Below are 27014 nucleotides of genomic sequence, written 5' to 3'. Positions count from 1 at the left end.
TGACTCCCCCTGACTTATATAAGCTGACACTTTTGGTAGGAATTCATTAGCATGCTTATTACTCTCTTTCATCTGGTGTTAAAAAGAAAACACAACTAATTATACTGGTGATAGGATTTTTCAGGATGGTGTAATTTCCCACCTTTTTTCTTTTTTAAACTCAGTAATGGCGTAACTCTGAAATGTCCAAGAAAATTTTCAGAGAATAATTAAAGACTACCCATGGAGGGAGAAAATGTATCTGTGATTAGTTCCCATAATGAAAATCCAACTCGCTGAATGCAGTCTTGGCAGGATGGTGCCTAAAATTTCTGTCAGCAACACATTTCAGTCCATTTGATCCAATTTAATTTAGCCTCTTAGCAGCAGCAAAGATTTCACATCATTACATTTCACATTCTGCTCGCAGTTCAGCCTTTTGGAAGAATGTCATTTGTCTTCATGGCTAGTAGTTTTAAAAACACCTTTATGAAATTGCGTTTAGTTCAATTCAAAGTTAGTTCAGCTGGCTTTTAAAACTTATAACAGTACATTGTGATGCAAAAAGTACTCTATTTGCACGTACTTTATGTTTCTTGATGTTGTTACCTGCTGATTTCTTAGAGAAACCTATTAATCTTTTTCTCAGTAGGGAAACTAAAAAATATGTAGAAGCATATGAAACTCTTCCCTTCAACAGATGGTTAATAGATGAAATCAAAAAGACAAGACTGCATATTTGGTTTTCTAATGTAAGTTCAAAACAGACTTTAAAGTGCCTTCTCCCATCTAGTTGACATTTCAAACAGTATGTTCACAGAATGCTCTTCCAAATCGGTAAATACAGAAATCAGAAAGACTTGATGCATCATATTTAATTTCGAACCTGCAATCATTTGACTCATCCTCAAGTCATAAGCATACCAAGTAAACACTAATCCTCTGTGTGCATATGCTGCACAATGGCTTCTTCCTGCCTACTATGAAGGGATAATAAAAGCACAGGTAAAGATGTTCCAGGTTTACTTTCTTTCATAGTAAACCTATCAAAACTATGTTCACATACATAAATATTTGCTAAGCTGTTGTGCAGAACTGGAAAGTATTTCCCTTGCTCTTTTTCCTTGCATACGTCAAGCAAGGCACCTGTCATTCAGAAGGTAGAGCAGGTTGTCAACTAACTGGAAGGTTCTTGGTCTGTATTGAGCAAGATGGTGAACCCTGAGTTGCTCTTGATACAGTGTAAGATAGAAAGCACTTAGATATACACAAATGTGCTTGTGTGAATGGGTGAAAAAGGCTTTTAGTATAAAGTTCTTTGAAAAGTGCTTTAGAACAACTAGTTCATTAACCAAGTTGTGAAAAACAGGAAGCTCAGCTTGGTTTCAGTCTGTTGTGCTGTCTCTTGGTTAGAAATCCAGAAATTTATATTCTTGTATTCTAACACAGTGACAATCCAAGAGGGAAAGAAAATGGTGTCAATCCCACAGTTTCATTGAGCAGACAAAGCACTTCTGGTGAGTCACTATGTTGCTAGTATGGTTCTGACCAATCAGAACATGAACACAGGACCTCTGAAGTTGTCTGTGTAGGTTCTTAATCATCCAAGTCATGGTAGTCTAAGGAGCTTGGAAAGAAAGCATCAGGACTTCTTTAAGTTTCTTGAAGAAATTTTATCACTCATCTGAGAAGCTTCTTCAATTCTAAAACCAAATGGTGGAGAGTCACTCTAGTTGGTGAGTGGATGTTAAATACCTGAGACTCCACCATTTCCTTTTGTCTTTTATGTTCTTCAAGCTGGTCTGCAGTAGGGCTGCCACGATTAGTCAACTAGTCCCAATTTCGTCAACTATCGAAATCATCGATGGCTAATTTAATAGTCGACGCGTTGTTTGAAGCTTTGTAAGATCCTGAAAGATGCAGCAATAAGTAGGATTTCGAATAGGATTTGAGAGTGTAATAACGGAGTGAAACAGAAGATGGCAGCAATGCATCTACAAGGACGCCAGCTGCCGTTAGACGCCAAAGAAAAAAAAGGAAGCAGTTTTCGGTATCGTAGCTGTGTCCAAATTCAGGGGGCGCATCTTTCAGAGGCCGCATTTATAGTCCGATTACCTGACAGTGACACGATGAAGGTTGTCCCAATTTGAAGACTGCTCCAAATGCATCCTTCATTTCCCAGAATTTGAAGAATTCAAATGGGTCAGGTGTATCCTTCGTGGCCCAACCTGTCCCAAAATTCGACGTCAATTCCAGTTTCCCACAATCACGGCAGCTACTTAGTTTCAATATCACTCTTATTACTCTTTCTGGATAATGAAATAAACTTTTAAGATATTTTTAGGTGAGAATATAGCTCTGTAAACTTCAAATATCTGCTTGGTTTATGAAGACATCACATATTTGCAAAAGTGCTCTGGTGTTTTCGGAGAGATAAATGGCCTGTATTTGTATAGTGCTTTACTAGTCCCTAAGGACTCCAAAGCGCTTTACACATCCAGTCATCCACCCATTCACCCATTCACACACACATTGGTGATGGCAAGCTACATTGTAGTCACAGCCGCCCTGGGGCGCACTGACAGAGGCGAGGCTGCCGGACACTGGCGCCACCGGGCCCTCTGACCACCACCAGTAGGCAGCAGGTGAAGTGTCTTGCCCAAGGACACAATGACCGAGACTGTCCAAGCCGGGGCTCTAACCGGAAACCTTCCAATCACAGGGCAAACTCCCAACTCTTGAGCCACGATCGCCCACGTTTTCGGAGAGATCTTTTACCCACCAGCCTGATAGCTAACCGGGAGGTTGAGGCTCACTAGCACCGGCGAGAACAGCAAACTCCCGGCACATAGTTTTACTCAGGTTAAACATGATATATAATCAGAATCAGAATACTTTATTGATCCCTAGGGGAAATTATGTAAGTCACTTAGATAACTTAAAAAAGTTATTGTTTGTCTTTTTTCAGTGTTTTATTTGTTCCTGAGTTCCTGGTTTGCCTGAGATTAAAGTTATACTTTTCACACAGCTGAATAAACGTGTGTGATGGTAGATAATTTACTCCAATGTTGTGTTATACATTAGCAAGTGAGGAGCAGACGGCTGAGTTTATTAAACTCCATCGAGACAGCTGGAGACGCAAATCTGAAGGTTAGACTGTCCAGTTTCACAGCCTCGCACTTGCAGCCTTCTCAGTCTTTGAAGGACCCGGTCCACCTAGACAGCTAAGGCCTACGTAGGCCAAAGGATGCGGCCTATGAATTGGGACATAGTAGAAGACTCCTCCAAATGCTTCCTTCTTTTCCCCAGATTTGAAGGATGGGCCGGGTGTATCCTTCCTGGCCCAACCTATCCCAGAATTCATAACAGAAAACTGATTAAACAGAAATTGGAATGTATGTGCTCAGTCTGCAACAACATTTGGGTAGGCGGTAGAGTGATCTATTGAATGCCGGGGCCTAAGGACTTCTTAAAGATAGTGACATTCTATAGCTTCATCTTAGAAGACAGTGTTAGTATTTGCATCAATCAGTATAAATACCACTATCTTGGATCGCCCCCACTGACATGACTGCTGTGGCTACCACATCCAATTCCACCAGTCAAACCTCCGACGGGCCCACTCCTGCTAAACAGGTGAAAATAGACTTAAGAGCGACAGGACTTGAATGTTGCATATAACTTACATGCATAACATATAAAACAATTTTTAAGAAGATACTTTTTCATTTGATTCAATTTCATATGATGGATTATGCAGAAAAATAGAATTGGGCTGAAAGGTCTATTGCTTTATAATGTATTCAGCTATGGTGTATCATGTTTTTAAAAAGTAACTAGGTAATAAAGTAACTAATTAATACTGAAAGTAAGTAATCAGCAAAGTAATTGGATTACGTTCTTGGAGAAGTAATCAGTAATTAGTAACTAATTACTATTTTCAAGTAACTTGACCAAAACTGGTTATTTCGCTATGCAGAAAATGTTCAGGTTGGACTTATGAACATGAGACTAACAGCAAAGCATCAGCGTTCCCTAAAGCTTGGTAGATTTGAGTCACATCAGGCTGTTTAATTACTCAAAAAATTCAAATGAAGACTGAAGTCCACTTCATTCAAATTTTTTAGTTTACTATTTAAATAGCCATGCAGGTAATTACCCCTTTAGGGAAAAACTTTGCTATCGGTAATAAAATATGGGTGATACATTCCTTCTAGGCCACAGCTTGTACGTTAGAAGTAGGAAAAAAAATCCACTGATTAAATACTGGATCATTTTTGACAGTGGTGGTGCTGTAAGCAATTAAATTCTGAATTTAAATATGTCAGAGGGCATTCAAAGGTGATATGGAAAAGTCTGACATGACACGTCTATTGTTGAAAATAAGAGCTTCTTTATATATATATATATATATATATATATATATATATATATATATATATTTTAAATCCTGACTTTGAACATGTTAAAAAATGTTAGGACAGGACTATGTTTGCCACTGTGTTGCATCAGTATTTCTTTTAACAGCACTCTCATGAATATAGGAATTGAGGAGACCTTTAGCTGCAGTTTTGAAAGCATCTTTGCTTCAGAATTTTAGCTGTTTAATAGTTCAGGGTCTACCTTATCATCTCTTGGTTTTATGATGTGCCAATTAGTGATTAATGACAAATTGGATTATACGCTTGCATGTTTAGTACAGGAATGAGTTTGTTACATTGAAAGCAGAAATATTCAAAAATATTTAGCTAATATAATAAATAATAAATAATAAAAATAATAAATAATAAAATAATTAGCTAAATATTTAGCTTTTTCTCCAGTTGCAATTTTTTTTGTGGTGTTCGAGAATCCACAGTCTATGAGAGATAGCTGTCAGATTTTCAGGCTGCAGTGTGAAGCAAATTTCTTCAGGTAAAATTTGAAATATTGACTGGTTAGAACACAGAACAGTTTTTCTACATCCTCTTAATTTAAGTTTTCATAACAGCTCAGCTGATCACTGTGCCAGACTATATCAGCATCATTTGACAAATCTTATATAGGGTGCTGCAATTTACCCAGCCCACAGCTGCACATCTGCAAGCTGCTTTCCAACCCACCTGCACCCAGACTCCTCTTTTTCCTTTTATTTTTGAGGTAATTACTGCTAAATCTGTTTTCACTAATGCCGGCTTTGTTCTGCCTGAGGTCTCTCTGCTCTGTGCCTTATGCTTTCACATATGTGTGTTGACGTCCCAGAACAGGCAGATGCTGCAAAGCATAAATGACAACAGATGGAATTAGTCATTTTTTGATGATCTTATTTAAATTATATTATGTACCAAAGATAATGCAGTCACCAAATTATTCAAATTAACACGTTAAAATATAAAATAAACAAATAAATTGAATTTCTTTTTTTTATTTTATATTTTGATGTAGTTCTTAAATTGTTCAATGAAACAGAGTGATAAAGTGATTTACAAGTCATTACATTGTTTTTTGTTGTCTTTTTTTGACAACTTATACAGCACCCCAGGTTTTCAAAAACCTGATTAATATAATTGAATGAGCAAAGGAATTATCTTTTGGAATTAAAAATGTGCTACACGTTGGATCCAAATGCTAGACACAAAGAAAGGATTGTTAAGAGGGGTTAAAATGGGATTTTGTAGGTGGTGGAACGTAGCAGTGCAGCAAAGGGCTGCAAAAAAATTACTTAGAGCTCTAGATGTCTGTGATTCATAATCTAACTTAACAGTGAGCCTGGAAACCATGCTCTGCACCAGTGCAGCACCATGCATTACTGTAAACTTAACAACAAAGATGCAAAGTAATCATTCTAACTAGACTGTTTTGGAATAGTTTTGGAAAACTATTTCTCTCCCTTCTCTTTTTCCATCTACGTGAGTTATTGCACAGTAACATTTTTTTTCGACCAGAAAATCCAGCTAGCTAGTTGCTGAAGTACCACAACTATATTGATTCCGCATGCAGAATCAAAAGAAAAATAAAAGGATACTTCAAGGGTAAAATTGGGAATGTGGGATGACAGCACCTGGAAGCAATACCAAGAAAAATTAACTTGCTTGATTATTTTTTCAATAGCAATCAGATTTAATTAATGCTGGAAGACAGTTTTGTATCGTTCTGGCACACCCTGGTCTTTAGTCATTGCAATTCATGATTAGGGGAGAGGCTGAAGGCAAAGTTGGAGAATCCAGTAGTAACAGAAATAAGGAGGGTTATAGAGGCTGGAGTTGGTGTGGGTGAGGAGTGAGGTAAAAAAAAAAAACCCACTTCAGGCTGTGGAAGCTTAAAGTGGTTTGCAGGTGGGCATGGAAACACCACAGAGGCAGGTGAGGATCCTGGAGCATGAGAGAGAGGTTAGAAATAACTAACACTAGGACTGGAAAATCAATAGAAGCAATATATGCCTTGAGTTTGTTACCACTGTGGTTTAAGCTAAAATCTGGCAGAGAGTAGATGGAGGATCTGGGCACATATACCCCTCGCAGATGAGTGGGTAAGCTGAGCGGGTAAGCTGAGCAGCTCAGTGGGCTGATTATGGTGTACAAGATGGGCAGAGCTAGGACAAGACTAACGGGACCATAATCACACTGGGAAGAAGAAAACACAAGGATATACTAGGGCGTCTTCCAGGACAGGCTGTGGGATAAGGTCACATGATGACATGATGATGAGCAGATAGCAGAGCTGTGAAGAATATAAAGCCAAAAAACTGACCAAATGTATCATAGAAATGTTGTTTTTTCTTCCAGTAGTTAATACGAAACTTGTAAACTAGATTGTTTCATAGGTTTCCTGTTTTTAAGGTTTGAGGCTACAAAACTATTTAAGGCAGTAAAAAGAGTATACATACATAAGTCATGCACTTAAATAAAGTCACGTGTTTCTGATGTCACATTTTTTTCTGAGATTCATATGACTTCAGTAGGCTTATGAAGACAGTAAGTGTTCTGCATTCGGCACCAGGGAGTTCTTCTATGCTCCCATGTGGAGAGGCTTAGGGAGCTGCCTAGGATAGCATGAAAGACAGAAACAGCTGCTTTTATCCACACAAGGCTGCGACATGAACTCAGGAGGGCTTTTTTTTTTCTTCTTCGTGCCTCATTGCCTGCCTCTGCATCTCCAAGTCTGTAGTGGCTGAAGGGTCTGAGGAGGCCCAGAAAGTCCCTGATGAGCGAGGGAATAATCTCTGTATATGAAAGCAGCAGCTACTTTCCTCAAATCCCATTTCACAGTGCAAAAAAATGAATATTCTCTGCAAAAGAAGAAAAGACACTTAATGCAGCTCGACAGGCGTAGCATCCAGCGTGAGTCTAACATTGCGAGCACACCTTGAGGATTCGGATAATGCCACATGTTTTACCTGTTTCCCCCAGCAGCATGTCAGAAGACAATGGATGCCTCTTTTCACTCAGAGCCTACTGTCAGCTCTTTATGTAGAGAATTTGAACCAGTTTTTATGGTTTTCCGATTTAGTCTGGTGCTATGAATTAAGGTGCAAATGCCATTAGCTGTCATTTGAATATGAATATGTTTAATTCTCTGACCCTGAAGGTCAGTTGAGGACCTGCTTTTTCTATGTGCCGAAAGATTTGAAGCAATCCATCAGTGGCGACATTCTGCCATGTTTTTTCATGCTTTTAATCACCAAGTGTGATGAAATGCTTTGTAGTATTGGCTTGATTAATAGTACGAGAAAAGAAACTACGTAGTAACATGACATTGAGTCTGTGGTACTGAATGACAAATGGATAAAGTCGTCCCATGAAAATGTATTAAAGAAATCATTTCAATGGAGCTGCATCCTCGCCTCGTCAAATCCCACTTAGCGCAGCCGATTTGTAGATAAATGAGGAATGAAGAATCCAATTGCTCCCTCTGCAAGTACAGAACACACATGTTGTTCTTCTTTGTGAGGCCTGAGCGATGTGGCACACCGATGGCCTTAGGGATTTCGGCAGCAGAGACGATGCCAACTGAGGGAGTCTGGGGAACAAGGAAGGGCATGAATCAATGAAATAAGAGTGAGACGCGTGTTTTTGAGTTGAGCATACTGCGGAGTGGGTGGGAGGATGGGAAAAAAAAGAATGAGAGGGGGGTCCACAGTGTATGTTACTCAGCTCTCTGCAGGGGTTATGTTCAACTGAATTAATCTGTTGTGAAATGTGCAAGTACTGCCTGGACTGATGCCTTGTGTGCCGCAGAGATGGGGAAGAAGAGAAAGAGGATAGGTGGGGAAAACTGTGGGGAGGCTCACTCATGAAACAGGATCTGAAAAGATGAAATCACCCACAGGGTGGAAGAGGCCCTCATTCCAAACCACCCTGCTATCCATGCATTACTGAATCCATACCACTGGCACACATTAATAAGAAAATATGTCATGGTGGTGGCAACAGGAACAAATCAGGAACCTACTAAAAATGAATTAACCAGCTATCTTGAGGACATTTTGGGTGGTATAGTATTAACACTAAGCAAGTCCAACGTTTACTGTAACGACTGCAAGTGGATAGGTAGGTGGGGTGGGCGTTCCCTGAAATGAATTGCCAATGCCAAGCTGCAGCAATCTGTAAGATACAGTAGTGGCTCTGTCATGATTTAGGGTAACATTTTAGCCACTGGTGTTGGTTATCTTGTAAAAATTGATGGAATTATGAACGCATAGAAGTAGTGTCACATTTTTAACCACGATACAATACTATCTGGACAATATGTGGTTGGAGGCAGGTGACGATATTCTGAAACACACTGACAGCGCAGTAAAAGCGTACCTGGACAGAAAAACACACACACACACACACACACACACACACTATCAGTCATGGATTGGCCTCCCCAGAGCCCGGGCCTCAACATTGTTGAGGTAGTGTGGGATCATCTTGACAGAGAGCAGATCAAAAGGAAGCCAACATTCAAAGAAGAGCATTGAATGTCCTTCAAGGAACTTTCAAAACTAAGAACTGAGGGTCTATGAGCTACAGATACAGGGAGGGTGAGGATTGTCAGTGCCACAATCCACGATGAAACATGAAGCATCCGTGAATACATCAGGAAGAGGCCCTCTGAGATAAGCTGCTCCAAGAATGCCTCAGGCGATGAAGATAGATGAGTGATGAGGAGCAGGAGACACTATTATGGACAACCAAGCCGGCATGGGATGTATCATTGACAAATAGAGGAATTGGCTGACACCAAGCAATCCTACTGGTAGGAAAGACCGTTTTAAAGGACAGTAAAGAGGCTCTGAACATAACAGTGCAAAAACAGGCCCTATAAGCACCGGATCCATAAAGGCAGAAATCTACCACAGCTAACAGGACCGGAGACACATTGTAGCTGGATGTAACATGCAAGCTGGGAGCATGAACACTAATTTGTGCCCCATATGAACAACATGTCCCCAAGTTCTGATAGAAGACGCCCCCAAAGGTGGTTGAGAACAACAGGGCTAAAGGTTAGGTCTGAGTTCCAGACAGATAAGGAGCTGCTGGCCAACCAACCAGACATAGTGGTTGCAAAGAGCAGAAGGCAGTAGTTGTGATAGATGTAATCTATGCAATCTATACAATCTCAGTGGATAGTAACATCAGGAAGAAGGTGCATGAGATAATAGAGAAGTATTAGGGACTGGAGCAGATGTGGAAGGTAAAGTCCAAAGTGGACTCAGTGGTAGTAGGAGCATTAGGAGCTATAACCTTGAAACTGGAATTGTGACTCCAGCAGACATAAAGCACAACAATCGGAGGTCTCTGCCCAGAAGAAACTCGCTGGCCTCTGGTGATGCACTGACTTGCTTAAGTCATAAAGATACAGTTAGGTCCATAAACATTGGGACAGCGACAGCTTTTTTCTAATTTTGTTCTCTACATTACCACAATTAATTTTAAATGACACAACTCACATGCAGATGAAGTGCAGACTTTCAGCTTAATTCAGGGGGTTGAACAAAATAATTGCATAAAACTAAGGAACTAAAGCATTTTTAAACACAATGTCTTCATTTAAGGGGCTCAAAAGTAAGTGGATAAATTAAATAACGGAAATTAAAATGTTCATTTCTAATACTTGGTTGAAAACCCTTTTGCTGCTAATGACAGCCTGTTTTGAACTCATGGATATCACCAGATGCTGGGTTTCCTCCTTTTTAATGCTCTGCCAGGCCTTTGCTGCTTCTGTCCAAAGTTTAGTCTTCGGCAGCTGAAATGCTCAATTGGGTTAAGATCAGGTGTCTGGCTTGGCCGTTCAAAGATATTCCACTTCTTTGCTTTAGTAAACTCCTGGGTTGCTTTGGCTGTATGTTTTGGGCCATTGTGCATCTGTATTTTGAAACACCACCAGTATGTCTCTGAACACCTCAGAATTCATTCGGCTCCTTCTGTCCTGTGTCGCATCATTCGGCTAGAGGTTGAGCTTGGTTTCGTCTGTCCAAAGAATGTTGTTCAAGAGCTTTGCAGGCTTGTTTTTGATGTTTTTTAGTGAAGTCCAATCTAGCCTTTCTGTTCTTGAGGCTTATGGGTGGCTTGGACCTTGCAGTCAACACTCTATATTTACTGTCATTATGTCTTCTTGTAGACTTGGATATCGATACGCCCATCCTACTGGAGAGGGTTGTTTACTTGGTTACATGTTGTGAAGGGGTTTCTCTTCACCATGAAAACGATTCTGTGATTAATCCAACACTGTTGTCTTCCGTGGACGTCCAGGTCTTTGTGCATTGCTCAGTTCACCAGTGCTTTCTTTTTTCTTTGTCAGGATGTACCAAACTGTAGATTTTGCCACTCCTATTGGCAGTATTGTAGTAATTTCTCAAATGGTTTTTCACTGAATAATAATGTCACAATAATATCACTGAATAATCATAAAAACCCTTTTAATACTATATAAGCACAGTTTCCAGTTTTTGCTTTTTCCCACAGAAATGCCATGAAAATGTCATGCTCACTTTGTCGTTACTTTCACTTGATATCTGACCAGCAGTTAGTTTAAGGAGGCGACACATTTTGAAAGCAATTTTCTGTTTGGAACTTGATTTTTTTTTTTTTTTTTGAAACATTAGAAGGTCATATTGTGGTTGCAATATGTAGGTTAATTGTGTTCTTCATGGTGTGACTCAGTCAGATTTGTTAATGTTGTGAGAGGGAGATAGGCAGAGAGATGAGGAGGGGAATAAAGAAATACGACTGAGAGAATAAGCAAACCAAAGCTGCTCTCATTACTGAGAACAGCAGCAGATTTTGATCATGACAAACAAGGACGGACTGAACATTGCTTCCTCCTCTCGCTTTCCTTTCCACCAACTTCACAGAGGCAAGACATGATCATTTGTGACTGGCCAATTAGCACATTAGAAGGTGTTGTTTAGATTCATAGTGTCATGTGTCGGTGCTGATAATGTCGTCGCTAGGTGTGTCATGACAGATAAAGCCCTCAGAAATCAGCTGCTCACATGCAGTATTGATACTCATGTTGACATCCCTGAGTGAGCAGCTGAAGCGGTAACCTGCTTTTAGATACCACTGTCAGTGTCCATTACTTTTCCATAAAGCACTTCTCCGTCGAACAGTGTTCTTTGAAATTCTCCATTCTTTTCTTGCTCTAACATTTATTCACTATGCTGAGTAATTTAATACCTTTTTATGAAGGAGTTTGTATCAACTTTGAAATAGCACATTTCGACTAGTCGGGATTCAGTTTATCATGATATTGATAGGGCCAGATAGCACAAGAAAATTACTTTGAATCTGTGCATATTAGAAACCATGAGGTGTGTGGTGCTTACCCCCGCATACCCTGGACAATACAGAGATGATTACGCCAGGACATTGTAAGCCACTTACTTTCTTCTAATGTAGGACATAGCCAGAAAAAGGTTACATTGGATGTCCAAGCAATGGAGGTGCCTAAGTGAAGGCAGGATACAGGCCACTTGCTAGCTACACTTTTACTGATAGCAACTGAATATTGCTATTTTTACAGTGATGCAGCTCAGCTCAACTGGACATCACCTGGCCTTTGAAGTGGAGCAGTAGCAAGTTTAAGCTCACACTGCCTTAGATATTTACCCTCTTACATGCACCTCTACCAGTTAATGTCCTGAAAAGTGGGAAGAGCTGCGATACACATGTGGCTCCTAAAACTCAACCAACAAAACAAATGTAACCGCCCAAAAAACCAACAACTTGTGTGTGTGTTTTTTTTCCCAAAATGGCCAAAAGGGCCACCATAGAAAATGGCTATAGACAGAAAAACAGATCCACACGTGCAGCCACCTCAAATAAAACCTGAAAGTGTTTAGCTTGATGGAAGAAGCTCTGCTGGTACGTTCACCGTGACATATTAAGTGTTGGTGCTTCTGGGCTAATGTAGCAGCTCTACTTTTTTTTTTACTTTGCCAGATCACCAAAGATGGGCTAATGGATGCACAACACTTATAAGCAAAATATGTTGTTTTAAATTTATATCGCTGTATATACATATATATTAAAGCAAAGCTTAAAATTACTACTTAGTATGGCAGACCCTCCTCTTCTTAGTTCTGGGTATTCAACATGTCATCCTGTTATTCTTGATAGGCAGCCCGGTCGGCAGGTGTGTTTGGTCTGTCAGCATGCGTTCTGGGAAAATGTGCATTCCACACACTGTGTTTTCATCTTGGGAGAGAGAAACCCTACAGTACATAATGATGAGCGATGTTTACTTGTTTGTTGGTGTGCGCACACATGCATCTGTGTGTGTGGTTGGTACTGCAACACACAGGCTCCTGTTTATATGATAATGCTGCCTTGTACATAAAAACACAAAGATTATTTGTAACCATTACTGGCCTTGGTCATTCCTGAAGCATTCTAAAGATCTACCTTTGTTTTTTTTCACTGTCAGGGCTCAGTGGATAGCGACTGTTTGGCAGGCTGGAGACCTCAGGTCTCATCCCCGCCTGCAGATGAAGGTTTTAGACAGCCAAAAGTTAGAGTCTGGGGATTTATAGAGATGGATGGAGTGAAAGGAGCTGAGAGCTCTTAGCACACGTTCTGGTCAAAGAAGCTGCGTTTCATTCTTAGACTGTAAAACCCTGACGAACATCAAAGCTGGATAGCTCTGTCACTATCAGTAAGTGCAGTGCTATGGGACTCAGTATAATATATAATATAAAGGACTAGAAGTCTTATATTTTTTGTGTTTGGTGCATTTTTTAAACAATACAATTTTAAAAGATTTTCTTTAACAAACACATACAGACACACTTGAGTAGATGAAAAGCCATTTGTAAAGATAACGAGGGACACACTGGGTGATACAGACTGATAATGCTGCATGCCAAAGGCAGAGTGCTGTCTTTACTGTCAGTGACGTGACTTTCTCATGCAAGGATGTTTTAAGCTGAAACAACAGGGTACACGTCACAAGAGTGAGACATTATGCAGCATAGCAACAGTGTGCTGGGAGCGAGTTACCTCGCTGTCTAAGCTGATTTGACACAGTCAGGTGAAGCAAGTTCTAAGTTTTCTGGGGAAGACTTTTTCTTGGCTATACAACAGTTGTAGCAAACCATCTTGCTCTTGGACTCTAGTAAAAAAACAAAAACAAAAACAAACTATTCTCTCAAAGGGGAAAAGGGTGATGACAAACAGTTTCTTTAGATAAGGATCTGGACACAGAGACAGGACACACTGTCACAAAATAGTAAGTTACTCTATCTTTGTGAGACAGTGATGAGCTGTGCTGTTGGTCTACGACATTGGTCCAGATTAAATTATTCCTACAAACAATGAATGGATTAGACATATGTACGAAGGAGGATTAGGGCCACTGAAAAAAAAACGTGGGCACGTCTTTTTTTTTTCTTCTTTTCCAGAATTCTGAGAAAAAAGTCAGAATTCTGACTTTTTCAACAGAATTATTTTTTCTCAGAATTCTGACTTTAATCTCAGAATTTTGAGAAAAAAGTCAGAATTCTGACTTTAATTTCAGAATTCTGATTTTTTTCATCAGAATAATTTTTTCTTAGATTTCTGAGATTAATTTCATCAGAATTATATTTTCTCAGATTTCTGACATTTTTCTCAGAATTCTGGAAAAGAAGAAGAAGGAAAAAAAAGACGTGCCCACGTTTTTTTCCCCCAGTGGCCCTAATCCTCTTCCGTACATATGATTACACCCTGACTTTTATTTTTATATTTATTTGCAATTTGTGTAGTGGAATTCTTTGAGGTCAAGCAAGGCAAGCACTGATCGTTCCAGTGAAATCTAAAAATAAATGTCAATTTAAACCCAAGTGAAGCAATCTCTCCTTGTACACATCAATTAGCATTCTGTCCCATAATCTTCTTGCATTGCCTGTTTGAGCCTTCCTTTAAATTACTGCCATCTTGTCGCCATAGCCGGCTTTTGTCTATGGAAGCAGGCTTGATTCTGCTTGGCTACCATGTGGTGGCCACATGGTTGCCACCACATGCTATTGTATTTGTACATAGATACGGTCCTGCTAAAAATATTTCTTAATATTTTAATATTTTAATAATTCTTGCATTGAATAACTCAAAGTCAAGATTTGGATGATTTGCAGTTCAAAGTAACCCTTATTTATCTTATACTAGGTCTTGAGGAAGCACTTTAATTCAGCTTCTGTCTGAAACAAGCTATTTTAGCCTCTTTCACCCTTCCTTAAGTTAATATTCTCCTGATTGGTTGCCCCTTGCAAACAGAAGATCTTCCGCTCTCACAGCCAGAGCTGTGTGTCTGAGATAACCACATTAGGGCTATCAGCCCTCAATAATGTCAAAGACAGCCAAGAGGAGAAATAACAGATAGAAATTGAGTGGTTTCAAGCAGTCTGAGTCTGAGCTTTTGCCTCACTGGAATTACTTGTACATAGATTGTACATACTTGTACATAGACTGATTTTTTTTTTTTTTTTTTTACCATTTTAGTGGTTCACAGTATATACAACAGGGAAAACACAATTAACCTAAAGCTACCACTTATTGCATTTCTCATTCATTCACATAAAATATACCATATTACCTCAGATTCTGTCTTTCACTTAACATCAGCTACCAAAGGTAGCCGACTTGTTATAATTTCCTCCCTGTAATTAATTGTACCCTGTTAAAGATACTGGATTATGCTGTTTATACAAACTCAACCTCTTGCATTTCTCATAAATTAAAACCTTCAAGTTTTTTTCGTGGATACAAACCCTGCTTAATGCAACTTTTAGATGAAACATTGACCATATTTGTTGTGGAAAACAACAAACACGGTAAATGTTTTAAATGGCTGTTTTATTATTTGAACAATTGTTAAAGAGGTGGATTTGAGGCAGAAAAGAGATAACAGTTAATCACATTATTACTTGCACCTGGTTAATGTATGTAAACACATCATTTTAGCAGCAGGGGCTAATAACTTTAGAGACGAGGCACTACTGAACAGCCCTTCAGTTGTGGTTTTATGTAAAAGTTTTAACAAATATTTAATGGTTTTCCAGAAATTGGATACAGATAATTAAGCCCACAAGAGGATTAATCTCTCCACTGCCTCCATGACTTTTCATCATTATGGTTCAGAGTGTATGGAAGTATTGGATGAATTGCTTAAGGTCTGCATATTCCCCACAGGCTTTCATCTGGCCAAAATACCATTTTCAATTTAGCCTGACTGAATACATGCAAAAATGACACTGACATCAACTGCGGCTGGACTTTTGTGTTGAATGCAGATTTGGTGTGCTAGCATGAGCCGTGTTAAATTGCCCTTGGATAACAAGTTAAAATGATAATAAAGGCTTTTAACTCATGGTGCTGTCTCACAGACATCTCATTCTTTTATCGCATGAAATACAATGATTAAGTCTCCTTACACCTTACTTACAAGTAAACTAAGCTATAGTAGGTTTCATGTAGCGCTGCACTGCAAACAAGTTACACACATCTTGAGATGTTTTGATGATTTATATTCAAACCAATTCACAAACCTTATCAGAGGAGGGCTACAAGGTGGTGTACAGTACACCTGGTGCTGGGAGTGTAGTGTCAAGATGGGCATCTGGTGTGAAATGTTTGTCAAATATCTCTAAGAATGAAATGTCCACACTGGATCAGCGGGAGCTGGGCTACTTTTGAAAGGTTCATGGATGCAGTAAAAGAAGATATGCGGAGCACTGACAGAAGAGATGCAAGGGACAGGGCAGATGATCCGCTGTGGCCACCTCTAAAGTGAGCAACCAAAAGAAGATTAAACAAAGATTTAAACAAAGACACCACATAAACTGTGCCCAAAAGGGTTAGATATTGCTGGAAAAGCACACTTCTTTTTAGGGGTCTGAATAGTATGGGACCAGTTTCACTGCAAACACGGATCATTTTGATCCTAGTTCACTAAATTGTTTAGAGTAAGAATACCAAGGTATAAGGATTTATTTACACTGTATTTTTAATACAGTGCCTCATGAATGTGCTGATAGTGTAAGAAATGGAGCTCATTTTGCTTCACTATTGTATCGCTTCTTGTCACACGTTTGACTACTGCAGCGCACAAGTGACAGAGGGAACTCTGAAATGCTGCCAGGGCATGGAGATGAATGTTTTCTGCCTCTGCACATGGTCTGATCTGTCTTGCTTCAGTCCCTCTTACATCATTGCACGTGCCCTGGGGCTTTCTCTCTACAGAGCAGGCGTTCTGTATTTAGAGCCTGATTTATACACAAACACACATACCACTAGGGAAAGCGCAATGAGTGCCCCCCGCATCCCCCATCCCTGCTGCCACAATTGCCAGCAATATAATCATCTTCCCACACTTCACTGTGCGTTTAAGGATAGCATAAAAAAAGAAAGGGAAAAAAACAACAACCTATGAAAGCAAATAGTAATTTCAAATTCGTAGGTGGATGGAAAAGCAGATATGGCTGGTTTAACATTTTCTTGACCCATTCAATTTAAAGAATTTTTTGTTTGTTTATTCATTTCTTGCATTTTTTTTAAACTTCCAAATCTCCATTTAAATCTTCTTTCTTTTACTCCCTCCCTGCATGGCTGGTAAGACTTGCTGTGGAACTCAATCGATACCCTGCAGACTCTGTGAACGCCAAAGAAGAATCCATCTGGTAAATGCACAACGGGAAGAGAAACGAAAAATAACTCTTATTTCTGCTTTTTTTTCCCTCTCCCCCCCTCTGTCTGTCTTTGTTCTCAGGTTGTTAGAGAGCTCGTTGCTCAACGCAGAAGTGAAGGAAGGAGAGATTCTGCCTCCTACCATCCAGAGGCTGATGAAAGGATACAACAAGTACCTCAGGCCTTTCTTTGACAGTAAGGGAACTGCAGACACAGGCAGCCATGGAAATGACAGAACACCCAGGGGAAATCTGCGTTTGACAGAGAACGAGATGGGTTCATAATGCAATTTTGTGCTTGCGTGTCCCATCTCAGATAATATATGCTGACATACATACATTAAAATTTATGCCAGTTTAATTTAGCTTTGAAATTGGTGTGCTCCATTACTTTCTGCGTACAGGCATGGAGGTTTAACCATGTTATGAAGCCCTGAACGCGCATACACAAGACTTACTTTAACACATACAATACATGGTCTTATTTAGATTCCAGTTTCCACCAGGTGACCAATTTGTTTGCAATAGAGGAACAAAGTCTGCCACAATGTGTGCTTTCAGAAGAAGAACAATGTTATGTCACTCCCCGCAAATCCCTCGCTACAGTTATTGTTCTGAGCTCCGGGAATCCATCACAATGTGATTATGGTTTGTTTACTCGCTGTTTGATCTGTAATAACACCTTGGACTTTACCAAGGCGAATGCTATTCAGCGTAATCACCAGTCCTCCCGCCTGGAAGCACAAGCTTGGCACACGGTAATGGTAAAAGCGCTAGCAAAGAGACATATTCACACACCCACACGCGCATATGCCTTTGCATTTCAGGCACTGCTGGAACCTCCATTAATTTTATTCATTCTTTTACATTTGCATTTTCTTTGCCACAAAAACAGTTAAATTTGGTTAAACTTTGCAATGATTCACTTCTCATCTGGGCCAGATAACCTCAAGCACAGCCAGCAGGTCTGCACAATGCCGTCTGAGCGCTCATTTTTGGCGTTTGAAGTGGATTGCCTCCTTACTCAAAAACTAATAATCATCATTTCTAGCACATAAACACCCTTAAAGGAATAACTGAGCATTTTGGATAATCACTTTCTTGCCTGGATTTAAAGGAGAGCCACACTCTCACACTCTGTTCCTTTAATACTAAACTCCACAAGAAACACTTTTATACAGTAGATTTACATGCATCTCATTGGCACATACAGTATCTGCAGTATGACACCAGACTCATTTGTGTGTCTCTGAGGAAAAAAAATGACTGATAAGTAAAAGGGAAGGAGAATAGAAAGATGAAACACGGGAGAGCAGCAAAGTTACCCTGTCTTTGATGGTGAATCAGGAAGAATTAATTCCCTCAAGGAGGTTCACACTCGACAGACTGCAGCTGGTGGATAGAAGTGGGGGTCTTTAGCATTTTTAAATATGCTGTCCTCCAATAACCTTACATTATATAACACAATGTTTTATTATGCAACACTATATATATGCCTGTGTCCTCAAAATACCCTTTTATGTCATCACACTCTGACACAATCTAGAAAAAGGTCAGAGAGAGAAATTTTTTAGCCCCACTTTTGCGTTCCACAACAGTTCAATATAAAGCAGAGATGGTGTGACACGTTACTTATTTTTGAAGGCAGCTCTCAAGCAGTAGCAAGCTGCCGGTTCTGAGCGCAGCTGCTCCCGCCTTGCCTGGCTATGACGGATGAAGCTGTGGTCGATTATTTAGTTATCGTTTCAAGTTCAGCTGCTGTTGTCGTATGATAGCTACTGCTTGAAGTTAGGGTGCTTCCAAGACAGATGTGCTGCTAGTACAGCATAAAAATTAAGGAATACAGACCATTTTAATACAATTCTTAGTCAGCACCAATACACACACAATAACTTACAATTGCAGAAAAAAGTTCATGATTTTATATATTTATCTATAACCCTAATCAGTTAAATGGTTTCAAGGGAAAAAAAGCTATCCAAAACATATGCGCATATGTATACAGGGAGTGCAGAATTATTAGGCAAGTTGTATTTTTGAGGAATAATTTTATTATTGAACAACAACCATGTTCTCAATGAACCCAAAAAACTCATTAATATCAAAGCTGAATATTTTTGGAAGTAGTTTTAGTTTGTTTTCAGTTTTAGCTATTTTAGGGGGATATCTGTGTGTGCAGGTGACTATTACTGTGCATAATTATTAGGCAACTTAACAAAAAACAAATATATACCCATTTCAATTATTTATTTTTACCAGTGAAACCAATATAACATCTCCACATTCACAAATATACATTTCTGACATTCAAAAACAAAACAAAAACAAATCAGTGACCAATATAGCCACCTTTCTTTGCAAGGACACTCAAAAGCCTGCCATCCATGGATTCTGTCAGTGTTTTGATCTGTTCACCATCAACATTGCGTGCAGCAGCAACCACAGCCTCCCAGACACTGTTCAGAGAGGTGTACTGTTTTCCCTCCTTGTAAATCTCACATTTGATGATGGACCACAGGTTCTCAATGGGGTTCAGATCAGGTGAACAAGGAGGCCATGTCATTAGTTTTTCTTCTTTTATACCCTTTCTTGCCAGCCACGCTGTGGAGTACTTGGACGCGTGTGATGGAGCATTGTCCTGCATGAAAATCATGTTTTTCTTGAAGGATGCAGACTTCTTCCTGTACCACTGCTTGAAGAAGGTGTCTTCCAGAAACTGGCAGTAGGACTGGGAGTTGAGCTTGACTCCATCCTCAACCCGAAAAGGCCCCACAAGCTCATCTTTGATGATACCAGTCCAAACCAGTACTCCACCTCCACCTTGCTGGCGTCTGAGTCGGACTGGAGCTCTCTGCCCTTTACCAATCCAGCCACGGGCCCATCCATCTGGCCCATCAAGACTCACTCTCATTTCATCAGTCCATAAAACCTTAGAAAAACCAGTCTTGAGATATTTCTTGGCCCAGTCTTGACGTTTTAGCTTGTGTGTCTTGTTCAGTGGTGGTCGTCTTTCAGCCTTTCTTACCTTGGCCATGTCTCTGAGTATTGCACACCTTGTGCTTTTGGGCACTCCAGTGATGTTGCAGCTCTGAAATATGGCCAAACTGGTGGTAAGTGGCATCTTGGCAGCTGCACGCTTGACTTTTCTCAGTTCATGGGCAGTTATTTTGCGCCTTGGTTTTTCCACACGCTTCTTGCGACCCTGTTGACTATTTTGAATGAAACGCTTGATTGTTCGATGATCACGCTTCAGAAGCTTTGCAATTTTGAGACTGCTGCATCCCTCTGCAAGATATCTCACTATTTTTGACTTTTCTGAGCCTGTCAAGTCCTTCTTTTGACCCATTTTGCCAAAGGAAAGGACGTTGCCTAATAATTATGCACACCTGATATAGGGTGTTGATGTCATTAGACCACACCCCTTCTCATTACAGAGATGCACATCACCTAATATGCTTAATTGGTAGTAGGCTTTCGAGCCTATACAGCTTGGAGTAAGACAACATGCATGAAGAGGATGATGTGGACAAAATACTCATTTGCCTAATAATTCTGCACTCCCTGTATATATATACATATACACACAGCCACTGCCACTTCGAATACACTTTGTTTTTGCTTTGCAGATCATTGTATTTGAAATTTTGAATGTTTTCCCTTTCCCGTGTTTGTTTTGTTGATATTCTAATAGTTTTAAATTAAAGAAAGGTTATAAGAAAAAATAACTGGCCGTAAGTTAAAAAGTGATTATTCCCCCCCCCCCCCCCCCGAGGACACTTTCACTAGCCAAACCCAGGTGTGATTACCTGTTGAATCAAGAAAACACTTAAATAGCACCTGTCTGACAAAGTGAAGCAGGCTAAAGGATCTGAACAAAACATGACAGAAACACAGCATGGTACGGTCTTAAGAAACTCAAGGACTGATGAGAAACAGTCCCTCACATCTATCAGTCTGGAAAGGATTACAAAGCCATTTCTAAAGCTTTGGGACTGGCTTTGGGAATTACGTTGAAAGCCATTCTCCACAAAAGGAGAAGACTTGGAACAGGTGAGAATCTTCGCTGGAGTGTGGGCCTCCAAAAAAATGACTCCAGGAATCATTCAGATCTCATAAAAGAACCCTGGGTAGCATTTACAGAACTGCAGGCCTTACTTGTTTCAGTTATGGTAAGTGTTCATCATTCAGAAAAAAGAAAGTGACTCTGCAAAAATGACATCCATGGGAGAGTTCGAAGGCAAAACCACTGCTGACCAAAAATATCCCAACGGATTGGTTGGTCAAGATGTTTTTGGCAAATGTGGCAAAAACATCTCGACCACTCTCAAGACTTTTGGCAAAATATTCTCTTGACTGATGAGACAAAAGATGAACTTGTTAGAAAGCTTGAATCCTGTTACAGCTGTCGTAAAAGTAACTGTAAATGATAGAAACATCAATTCTGCTCTCTACCATAAAATCCCGACAGTAAATGTCCAGCCATCAGTCATGGCCTGAAGGTCAAGCCCATTTGGGCAGGATAATGATTTGAAACACACTAGCAAGTCTATCGTGAATGGCTCAAAAACTTCCAAAACAAAGTTTGTCCTAGTCAGAGTCTAGCCTTAAATCCATGCTCAAAACCTCTCAAATGTGGTTAAAATTAAATAAGTCTGTGAAGAAGAGTGGGCCAAAATTCCTCTACAGTGACATGAAAGACTCATTGCCAGTTGATAGCAAATGCTTGGTTGCAGTCTTGCTGCCAATAGTGGCACAAGCAGTTACCAGGTTTAGTTTAGTTTCTCACATAGGGCCAGATAGGCATGAATAGCATTATTCCCTTACTAAATGAAATCATCTTTTGAAATCTGCGTTTTGTATTTATTTTGGTCGTCTTTGTCAAATGTCTTAGGCTAAAAGTAAAAAAAATCATCAAATCAAATTCGACCTGATAAAATGTGAGCCTTTGATTTTATCTCACAAATAAACATTTCTGGTTAATATTGATCAGGCCTCTAACACATCACCTTAGAATAATTTTAAAGCAATACATTCAAGTTTGGGTTTCCTCACATGAATGGTTTGTGCCAGGCCTCTTGTCCAACTCCTGTTGGATTTAAGTGATTCTGGAGCTTCGAATCTTTGGTCTTCTTTAGCTGTATTTTGGTAGAACATCTTGTGTTCTGTGCACTATTTTCTTGTCGCATTACCCACACTCTCTTAAAACTGAGATCATTTGTTTCCTGACATAATTTGATCTGATTCAAAATGCTTTGCTTCATCAGTGATGGTAGCCTTCTTGCCCTTGAGGCAGCCAAACAGCCCTGAAAAAATTATCCTCCCATCCCCGTGTTTTAGAGATGAGATGCTGTAAGGGTTTGATGATTTAATACAGTGAAATCCATTACAACAAACAGTTGTAGAATGGTCTGCCCAAAAGCTGGCTGGATGTCTGCATGATGACATAAACTGCATACAGGTATCACTGGTCTTTTCGGAGATGGTTAGAGATGGTTTTCTAATATTTACAGTTTTTTTTTGTTTGCAACAGTATCCACAATTCTTTTTCTGAAGACCTGAGAAATCTATTTTGTTAATGCCATGATCAGTACCTTGAAACTTGATAACCTTGCAAGCTTTTGCCACACTACTGTACCTTTGTATGATAAAGTGTTGCTAAACTGCCTTGGTCATATAAAACAGGTGCCGTGGGACCCTCCTCCACCTGGATTCTGTGTGCCGTGTGCGTGAAAATTACAACTGGCACCAAAAACTCTACTTAACATTCTGCTGCAGTGAGGCTCCAGCATTGCCTTTAGATTTGCATCTCTTATGCCATGTTGCTGCTGTAACCCTTTAACATAAAACATAAGAACTTTTTAAATTGTCACATGAAAATAAGATAAGAAGCGTGGCCTTAAATGTGAATGTTTCACAGCCAAAATTGTGAGAACTAAAGCCCAACTGTGGCTACAGCCACACTCCCAGTGGCAGCTGTGTCATCCCAAGGCTGCACTCATAATGAGATCTTCAGTCTGTTTTGGCAGCGGTCAGTGGGAGAGGTGCTAAACTCGGTCCTCTGGTTTTCTTTCTAAATTACTTGTGTCTGTGTAGACACAGCTGAGTGGGCAGTGACACTCACAGCACTCATAACCAGCTGAGGTCAACCTGAATATATAATAATGTGTCATGATACAGCTCAGCCTTTCTCCATGTGCCACAGAAAAAGTTATTTTCAAGCAAAACATAGACTTTAGTTTGTCTGTCAGTCTGCCAGATAGACTATTAACAAAGATTAATGTAGACTAAAAGTGAAGGGAGTAAGCAGTGTGTGAACATAGAGCAGTATGTTTTTGAATGGTTTCTTCTTTTTTTCTAGATGGTCCGGTAACAGTGGGTATGAGTTTGGACATTGCCAGCATTGACACCATTTCAGAGATCAACATGGTAAGAGTATCACACTACTGAGTTCTGAAATTAAACAATGAAAACATGCACTACCAATCAAAGTTTCTTAATTAATGGTCTTTCCTTTAGTTTCACTACTTTCTACAATGTAGATAAATACTGAAGACATTAAATATATAGAGCAACATATATGGAATTATGTAGCAAAGAAAAAATTGAAAGAAAAGTCTAAATATGTCTTATATTTTAGATTCCTCAAAGTAGCCACCCTTTGCTTTGCTGGCAGCGCTGCAAACCCTTGGCCTTCTCTCAGTAAGCTTCATGATGTAGTCACCTGAAATGGTTTTCACTTCACAGGTGTGTCTTGTCAGGGTTCATTTGTGGAGTTTCTTGCCTTCTTAATGGGCAAGTCAGGTTGGCACAGCTGACAGCCCTATTTGACAACTGAATTCTTCTTATGGCAAGAACCAATCAGCTAAGTAAAGAGAAACCACAGTCCATCATTGCTTTAAGAACTAAAGGTCAGTCAGTCCAGAAATTTGCTAAAACTTTGAACGTGTCCCCAAGTGACATATTCAGTCAAAGTCAAAACATCAAGCACTACAACAAAACTGGCTGACACGAAGACTGCCCCAGGAAAGGAAGACCAAGAGTGCTGGAAAATGGACTGGTTCTTATATAGCGCTTTTCTACTCTTCTGAGCACTCAAAGTGCTTTACACAACTTGTGCATTCACACAAGCACATTTTTCCTAGGTGCTTTCTAACTGACATTCACACTCCGATGGATGCATCAGAGAGCAATTTGGGGTTAATATCTTGCCCAAGGATATTTGGCATGCAGACTAGGGGAAGCCAGGAATCGAACCACCAACCTTCCAATCAGTAGATGACCTCCTCTACCACCTGAGCTACAGCCACCCCCAAGTCACCTCTGCTTCTGAGGATAAATTCATCCAAGTCACCAGCCTCAGAAATTGCATCTCAGATTAGAGCCATGCAGAGCTCCAGTAGCAGACACATCAACTGTTCAGAGGAGAATCAGGCCTTTATGGTCAAATAACTGCTAAGACACTACGACTAAGGAAAAGCAACAAGCAGAAGAGATTTGTTTGGGCCAAACAGTACTAGGAATGGATCAGACAAGTGAAAATCTGTGCTTTGGTCTGATGAGTCCAGGTTTTAGATCTTTGGTTCCACCCACAGAAAAGATGATTGGATGGTCTCTACAAGCATGATTACCACCGTGAAGCATGCAGGAGGAGGTGTGATGGTGTGGGGTGTTGACACTGTTGGGGATTTATTCAAAACTGAAGGCACAATGAACCAGCATGTCTACCACAGCATCCTGCAGCGACATGCCATCCCATCCTGTTTGCGTTTAGTTGGACCATCATTAATTTTACAACAGGGCAATGACCCCAAACACATCTCCAGGCTGTGTAAGGGCTCTTTGACCACGAAGGAGAGTGATGGTGTGCTGCACCAGATGGCCTGGCCTCCACAGTCACCTGACCTAAACTCAGTCGAGATGGTTTGGGATGAGATGGATTGCAGGGTGAAGGCAAAAGGGTCAACAAGTGCTCAGCATCTCTGGGAACTCCTTCAAGACTGTTGGAAAACCATTTCAGGTGACGACCTCATGAAGCTTATCACAAGAATACCAAGAATGTGCAAAACAGTAATGAAAGCGAAGGGTGGCTATTTTGAAGAATCTAAAATCTAAAATATGTTTTCAGTTTCACACTTTTTTGTTTACTACATAATTCCATATGTGTTCATTTATAGTTTTATAGTTGCCTTCAGTGAGAATCTACAATGTAAATAGTCATGAAAATAAAGAAAAACCATTACCAAACTTTTGACTGGTAGTATCGATACATTTCATGGGTCCCTAACTAATAAACCACAAAGGTTAAAACTGATTAAATGCAACAAGAAACTGTGCAATGCAGGTCAGAACACATCATTTTTCCGAGTTTATTGATCAGTCTGTCTGTATTGTGAAATGTTTGAAAAAGCATCATACCTGTTAGCAGTTATGAAAAGTTTATTGCCTTTTTCCTCACTTCTTTTAACCTGATGTGTACACGTTTTTTTGGTATGACCACCTTTATTCTTCAAAGCTGTCTGAACTTTCAAGCTTTCTCAAAATTTCTACAAGTAGTCTTCTCCAATAGTTCTCCAAGCTTCCTGAACTACATTCAAAGCTTTTCTTTGGATGTCAGCTGCCTTTTATTCTGTTCGTTGTTAAGATGATCCCACACCGCTTCAATAATGTTGAGGTCCAGGATCTCTGGAGGCCAGTCCATGACTGATAGCTTTCCACTGTGTATTTTCTATACAAATATACTGTGCTGCATTGGCCTTGAGTTTGGGATCATTGCACCGCTGAAAAATTAAGCTGTTGCCAATCAGATGCTTTCCAGATGGTATTACATGGTGGATCAAAATCTGATGGTATTTTTCTGCATTTACAATTCCAATAATTTGAAAAGATAGGGTTAAGTAGAGACCCACTCTTGTATCCCTCTTCTAAACTCCTCCATACATATTGATGAAACTTTGAATTTGTATTCATCACTCTATTAGACCTGTTGTCACTTATTTTCAGCTCAGTTCTTGTATAATTGGCATACCTCAGCTTTGTCTCTCATGTTATCCTCCCTAAGAATTGCTTCTTGATGCCACTATTCTGTTAAGATAATTTATTTCGCTTCAGCAAATAGTGTGGTGGAATAACTCTGAGGCCCTGTGTCAGGTCATTGCTGGACCTTTTTTTTACTGCTTCTTAAGGACACGGCTTTCAGTAAATGAAAAAAGAAGCCAAAACCCAGAAAACAACTTTGAAATACCTTTAGGAAGCCTAGTAAACTATTGCTTAAGACCACTTTAAAAAATTACCAGAAAGTCTAGCTCCTTGGAAGAAAAACTTAAAGAATTTTATGCACTTTATATTTTTGGATTGCATTTTGGAACTTACATATCTGAGGACATGTAAGGTCAACAGACATAGATAATCATCCCCATGCTGGACCTTCAATGAAGCAACTTAAAATTAAAAGTAGGGAAGACAGAATTTAAAACATATTTTCAAGAGTTAATCCATGTTTAAAAGAAAAATCTTTATCAAAAAACTAAGCTACAAAAGTTTCAGTATACTGGAAGTGCATACTCGTTTTGCTCATATGAGATTGGACTTTCTTGACTAAGAGTGGTCGACCAGCCTTAATTAAATAGTGAGTGCAACAATGACTTTCCTTTGGGAATGGTTCATTCCTGCAATGCTTGCTTTGTGAGAAAATTCTGCTTACAGCTAGCATGCAACACATGAAAATGGTTACATTGTCTCACATGATGCAACAGTAAGACTTTGAAAAATAATGTCATGAAGAAAAAAATAAGTTCAGTGTGCTAAAAGAACAGAACAAACTTGAACAGAACTTGCTGATTTGAAGCAATGTTTTGAATTACTGCTGTTTGAGGCACAGAAGGGCTTTGGGCTATGTAAAAATTGCAAAAAT

The 27014-nt window shown here is 39.7% G+C and overlaps 1 protein-coding gene across 1 annotated transcript in view; it reads left to right on the top strand.

The window, feature by feature from the left end:
* The first annotated feature begins 6299 nt into the window (after window positions 1–6299).
* LOC146620329 (gamma-aminobutyric acid receptor subunit pi) overlaps window positions 6300–27014 on the top strand; it is a 33402-nt gene continuing 12687 nt past the window's right edge. The window contains exons 1-5 of the mRNA XM_085369880.1: window positions 6300–6347; window positions 7119–7182; window positions 7546–7642; window positions 17188–17300; window positions 23463–23530. Of these exons, the coding sequence (XP_085226006.1) occupies window positions 6300–6347; window positions 7119–7182; window positions 7546–7642; window positions 17188–17300; window positions 23463–23530 (390 nt within the window). The remainder of the gene's footprint in view (window positions 6348–7118; window positions 7183–7545; window positions 7643–17187; window positions 17301–23462; window positions 23531–27014) is intronic.

The sequence above is a fragment of the Diplotaxodon limnothrissa genome, linkage group LG13, assembly GCF_057381915.1.
Source record: "Diplotaxodon limnothrissa isolate DT_005_m linkage group LG13, D_limnothrissa_male_GT1.1, whole genome shotgun sequence".
Lineage (NCBI taxonomy): Eukaryota > Metazoa > Chordata > Actinopteri > Cichliformes > Cichlidae > Diplotaxodon > Diplotaxodon limnothrissa.
This window is presented reverse-complemented; position numbering and strand designations above follow the sequence as displayed.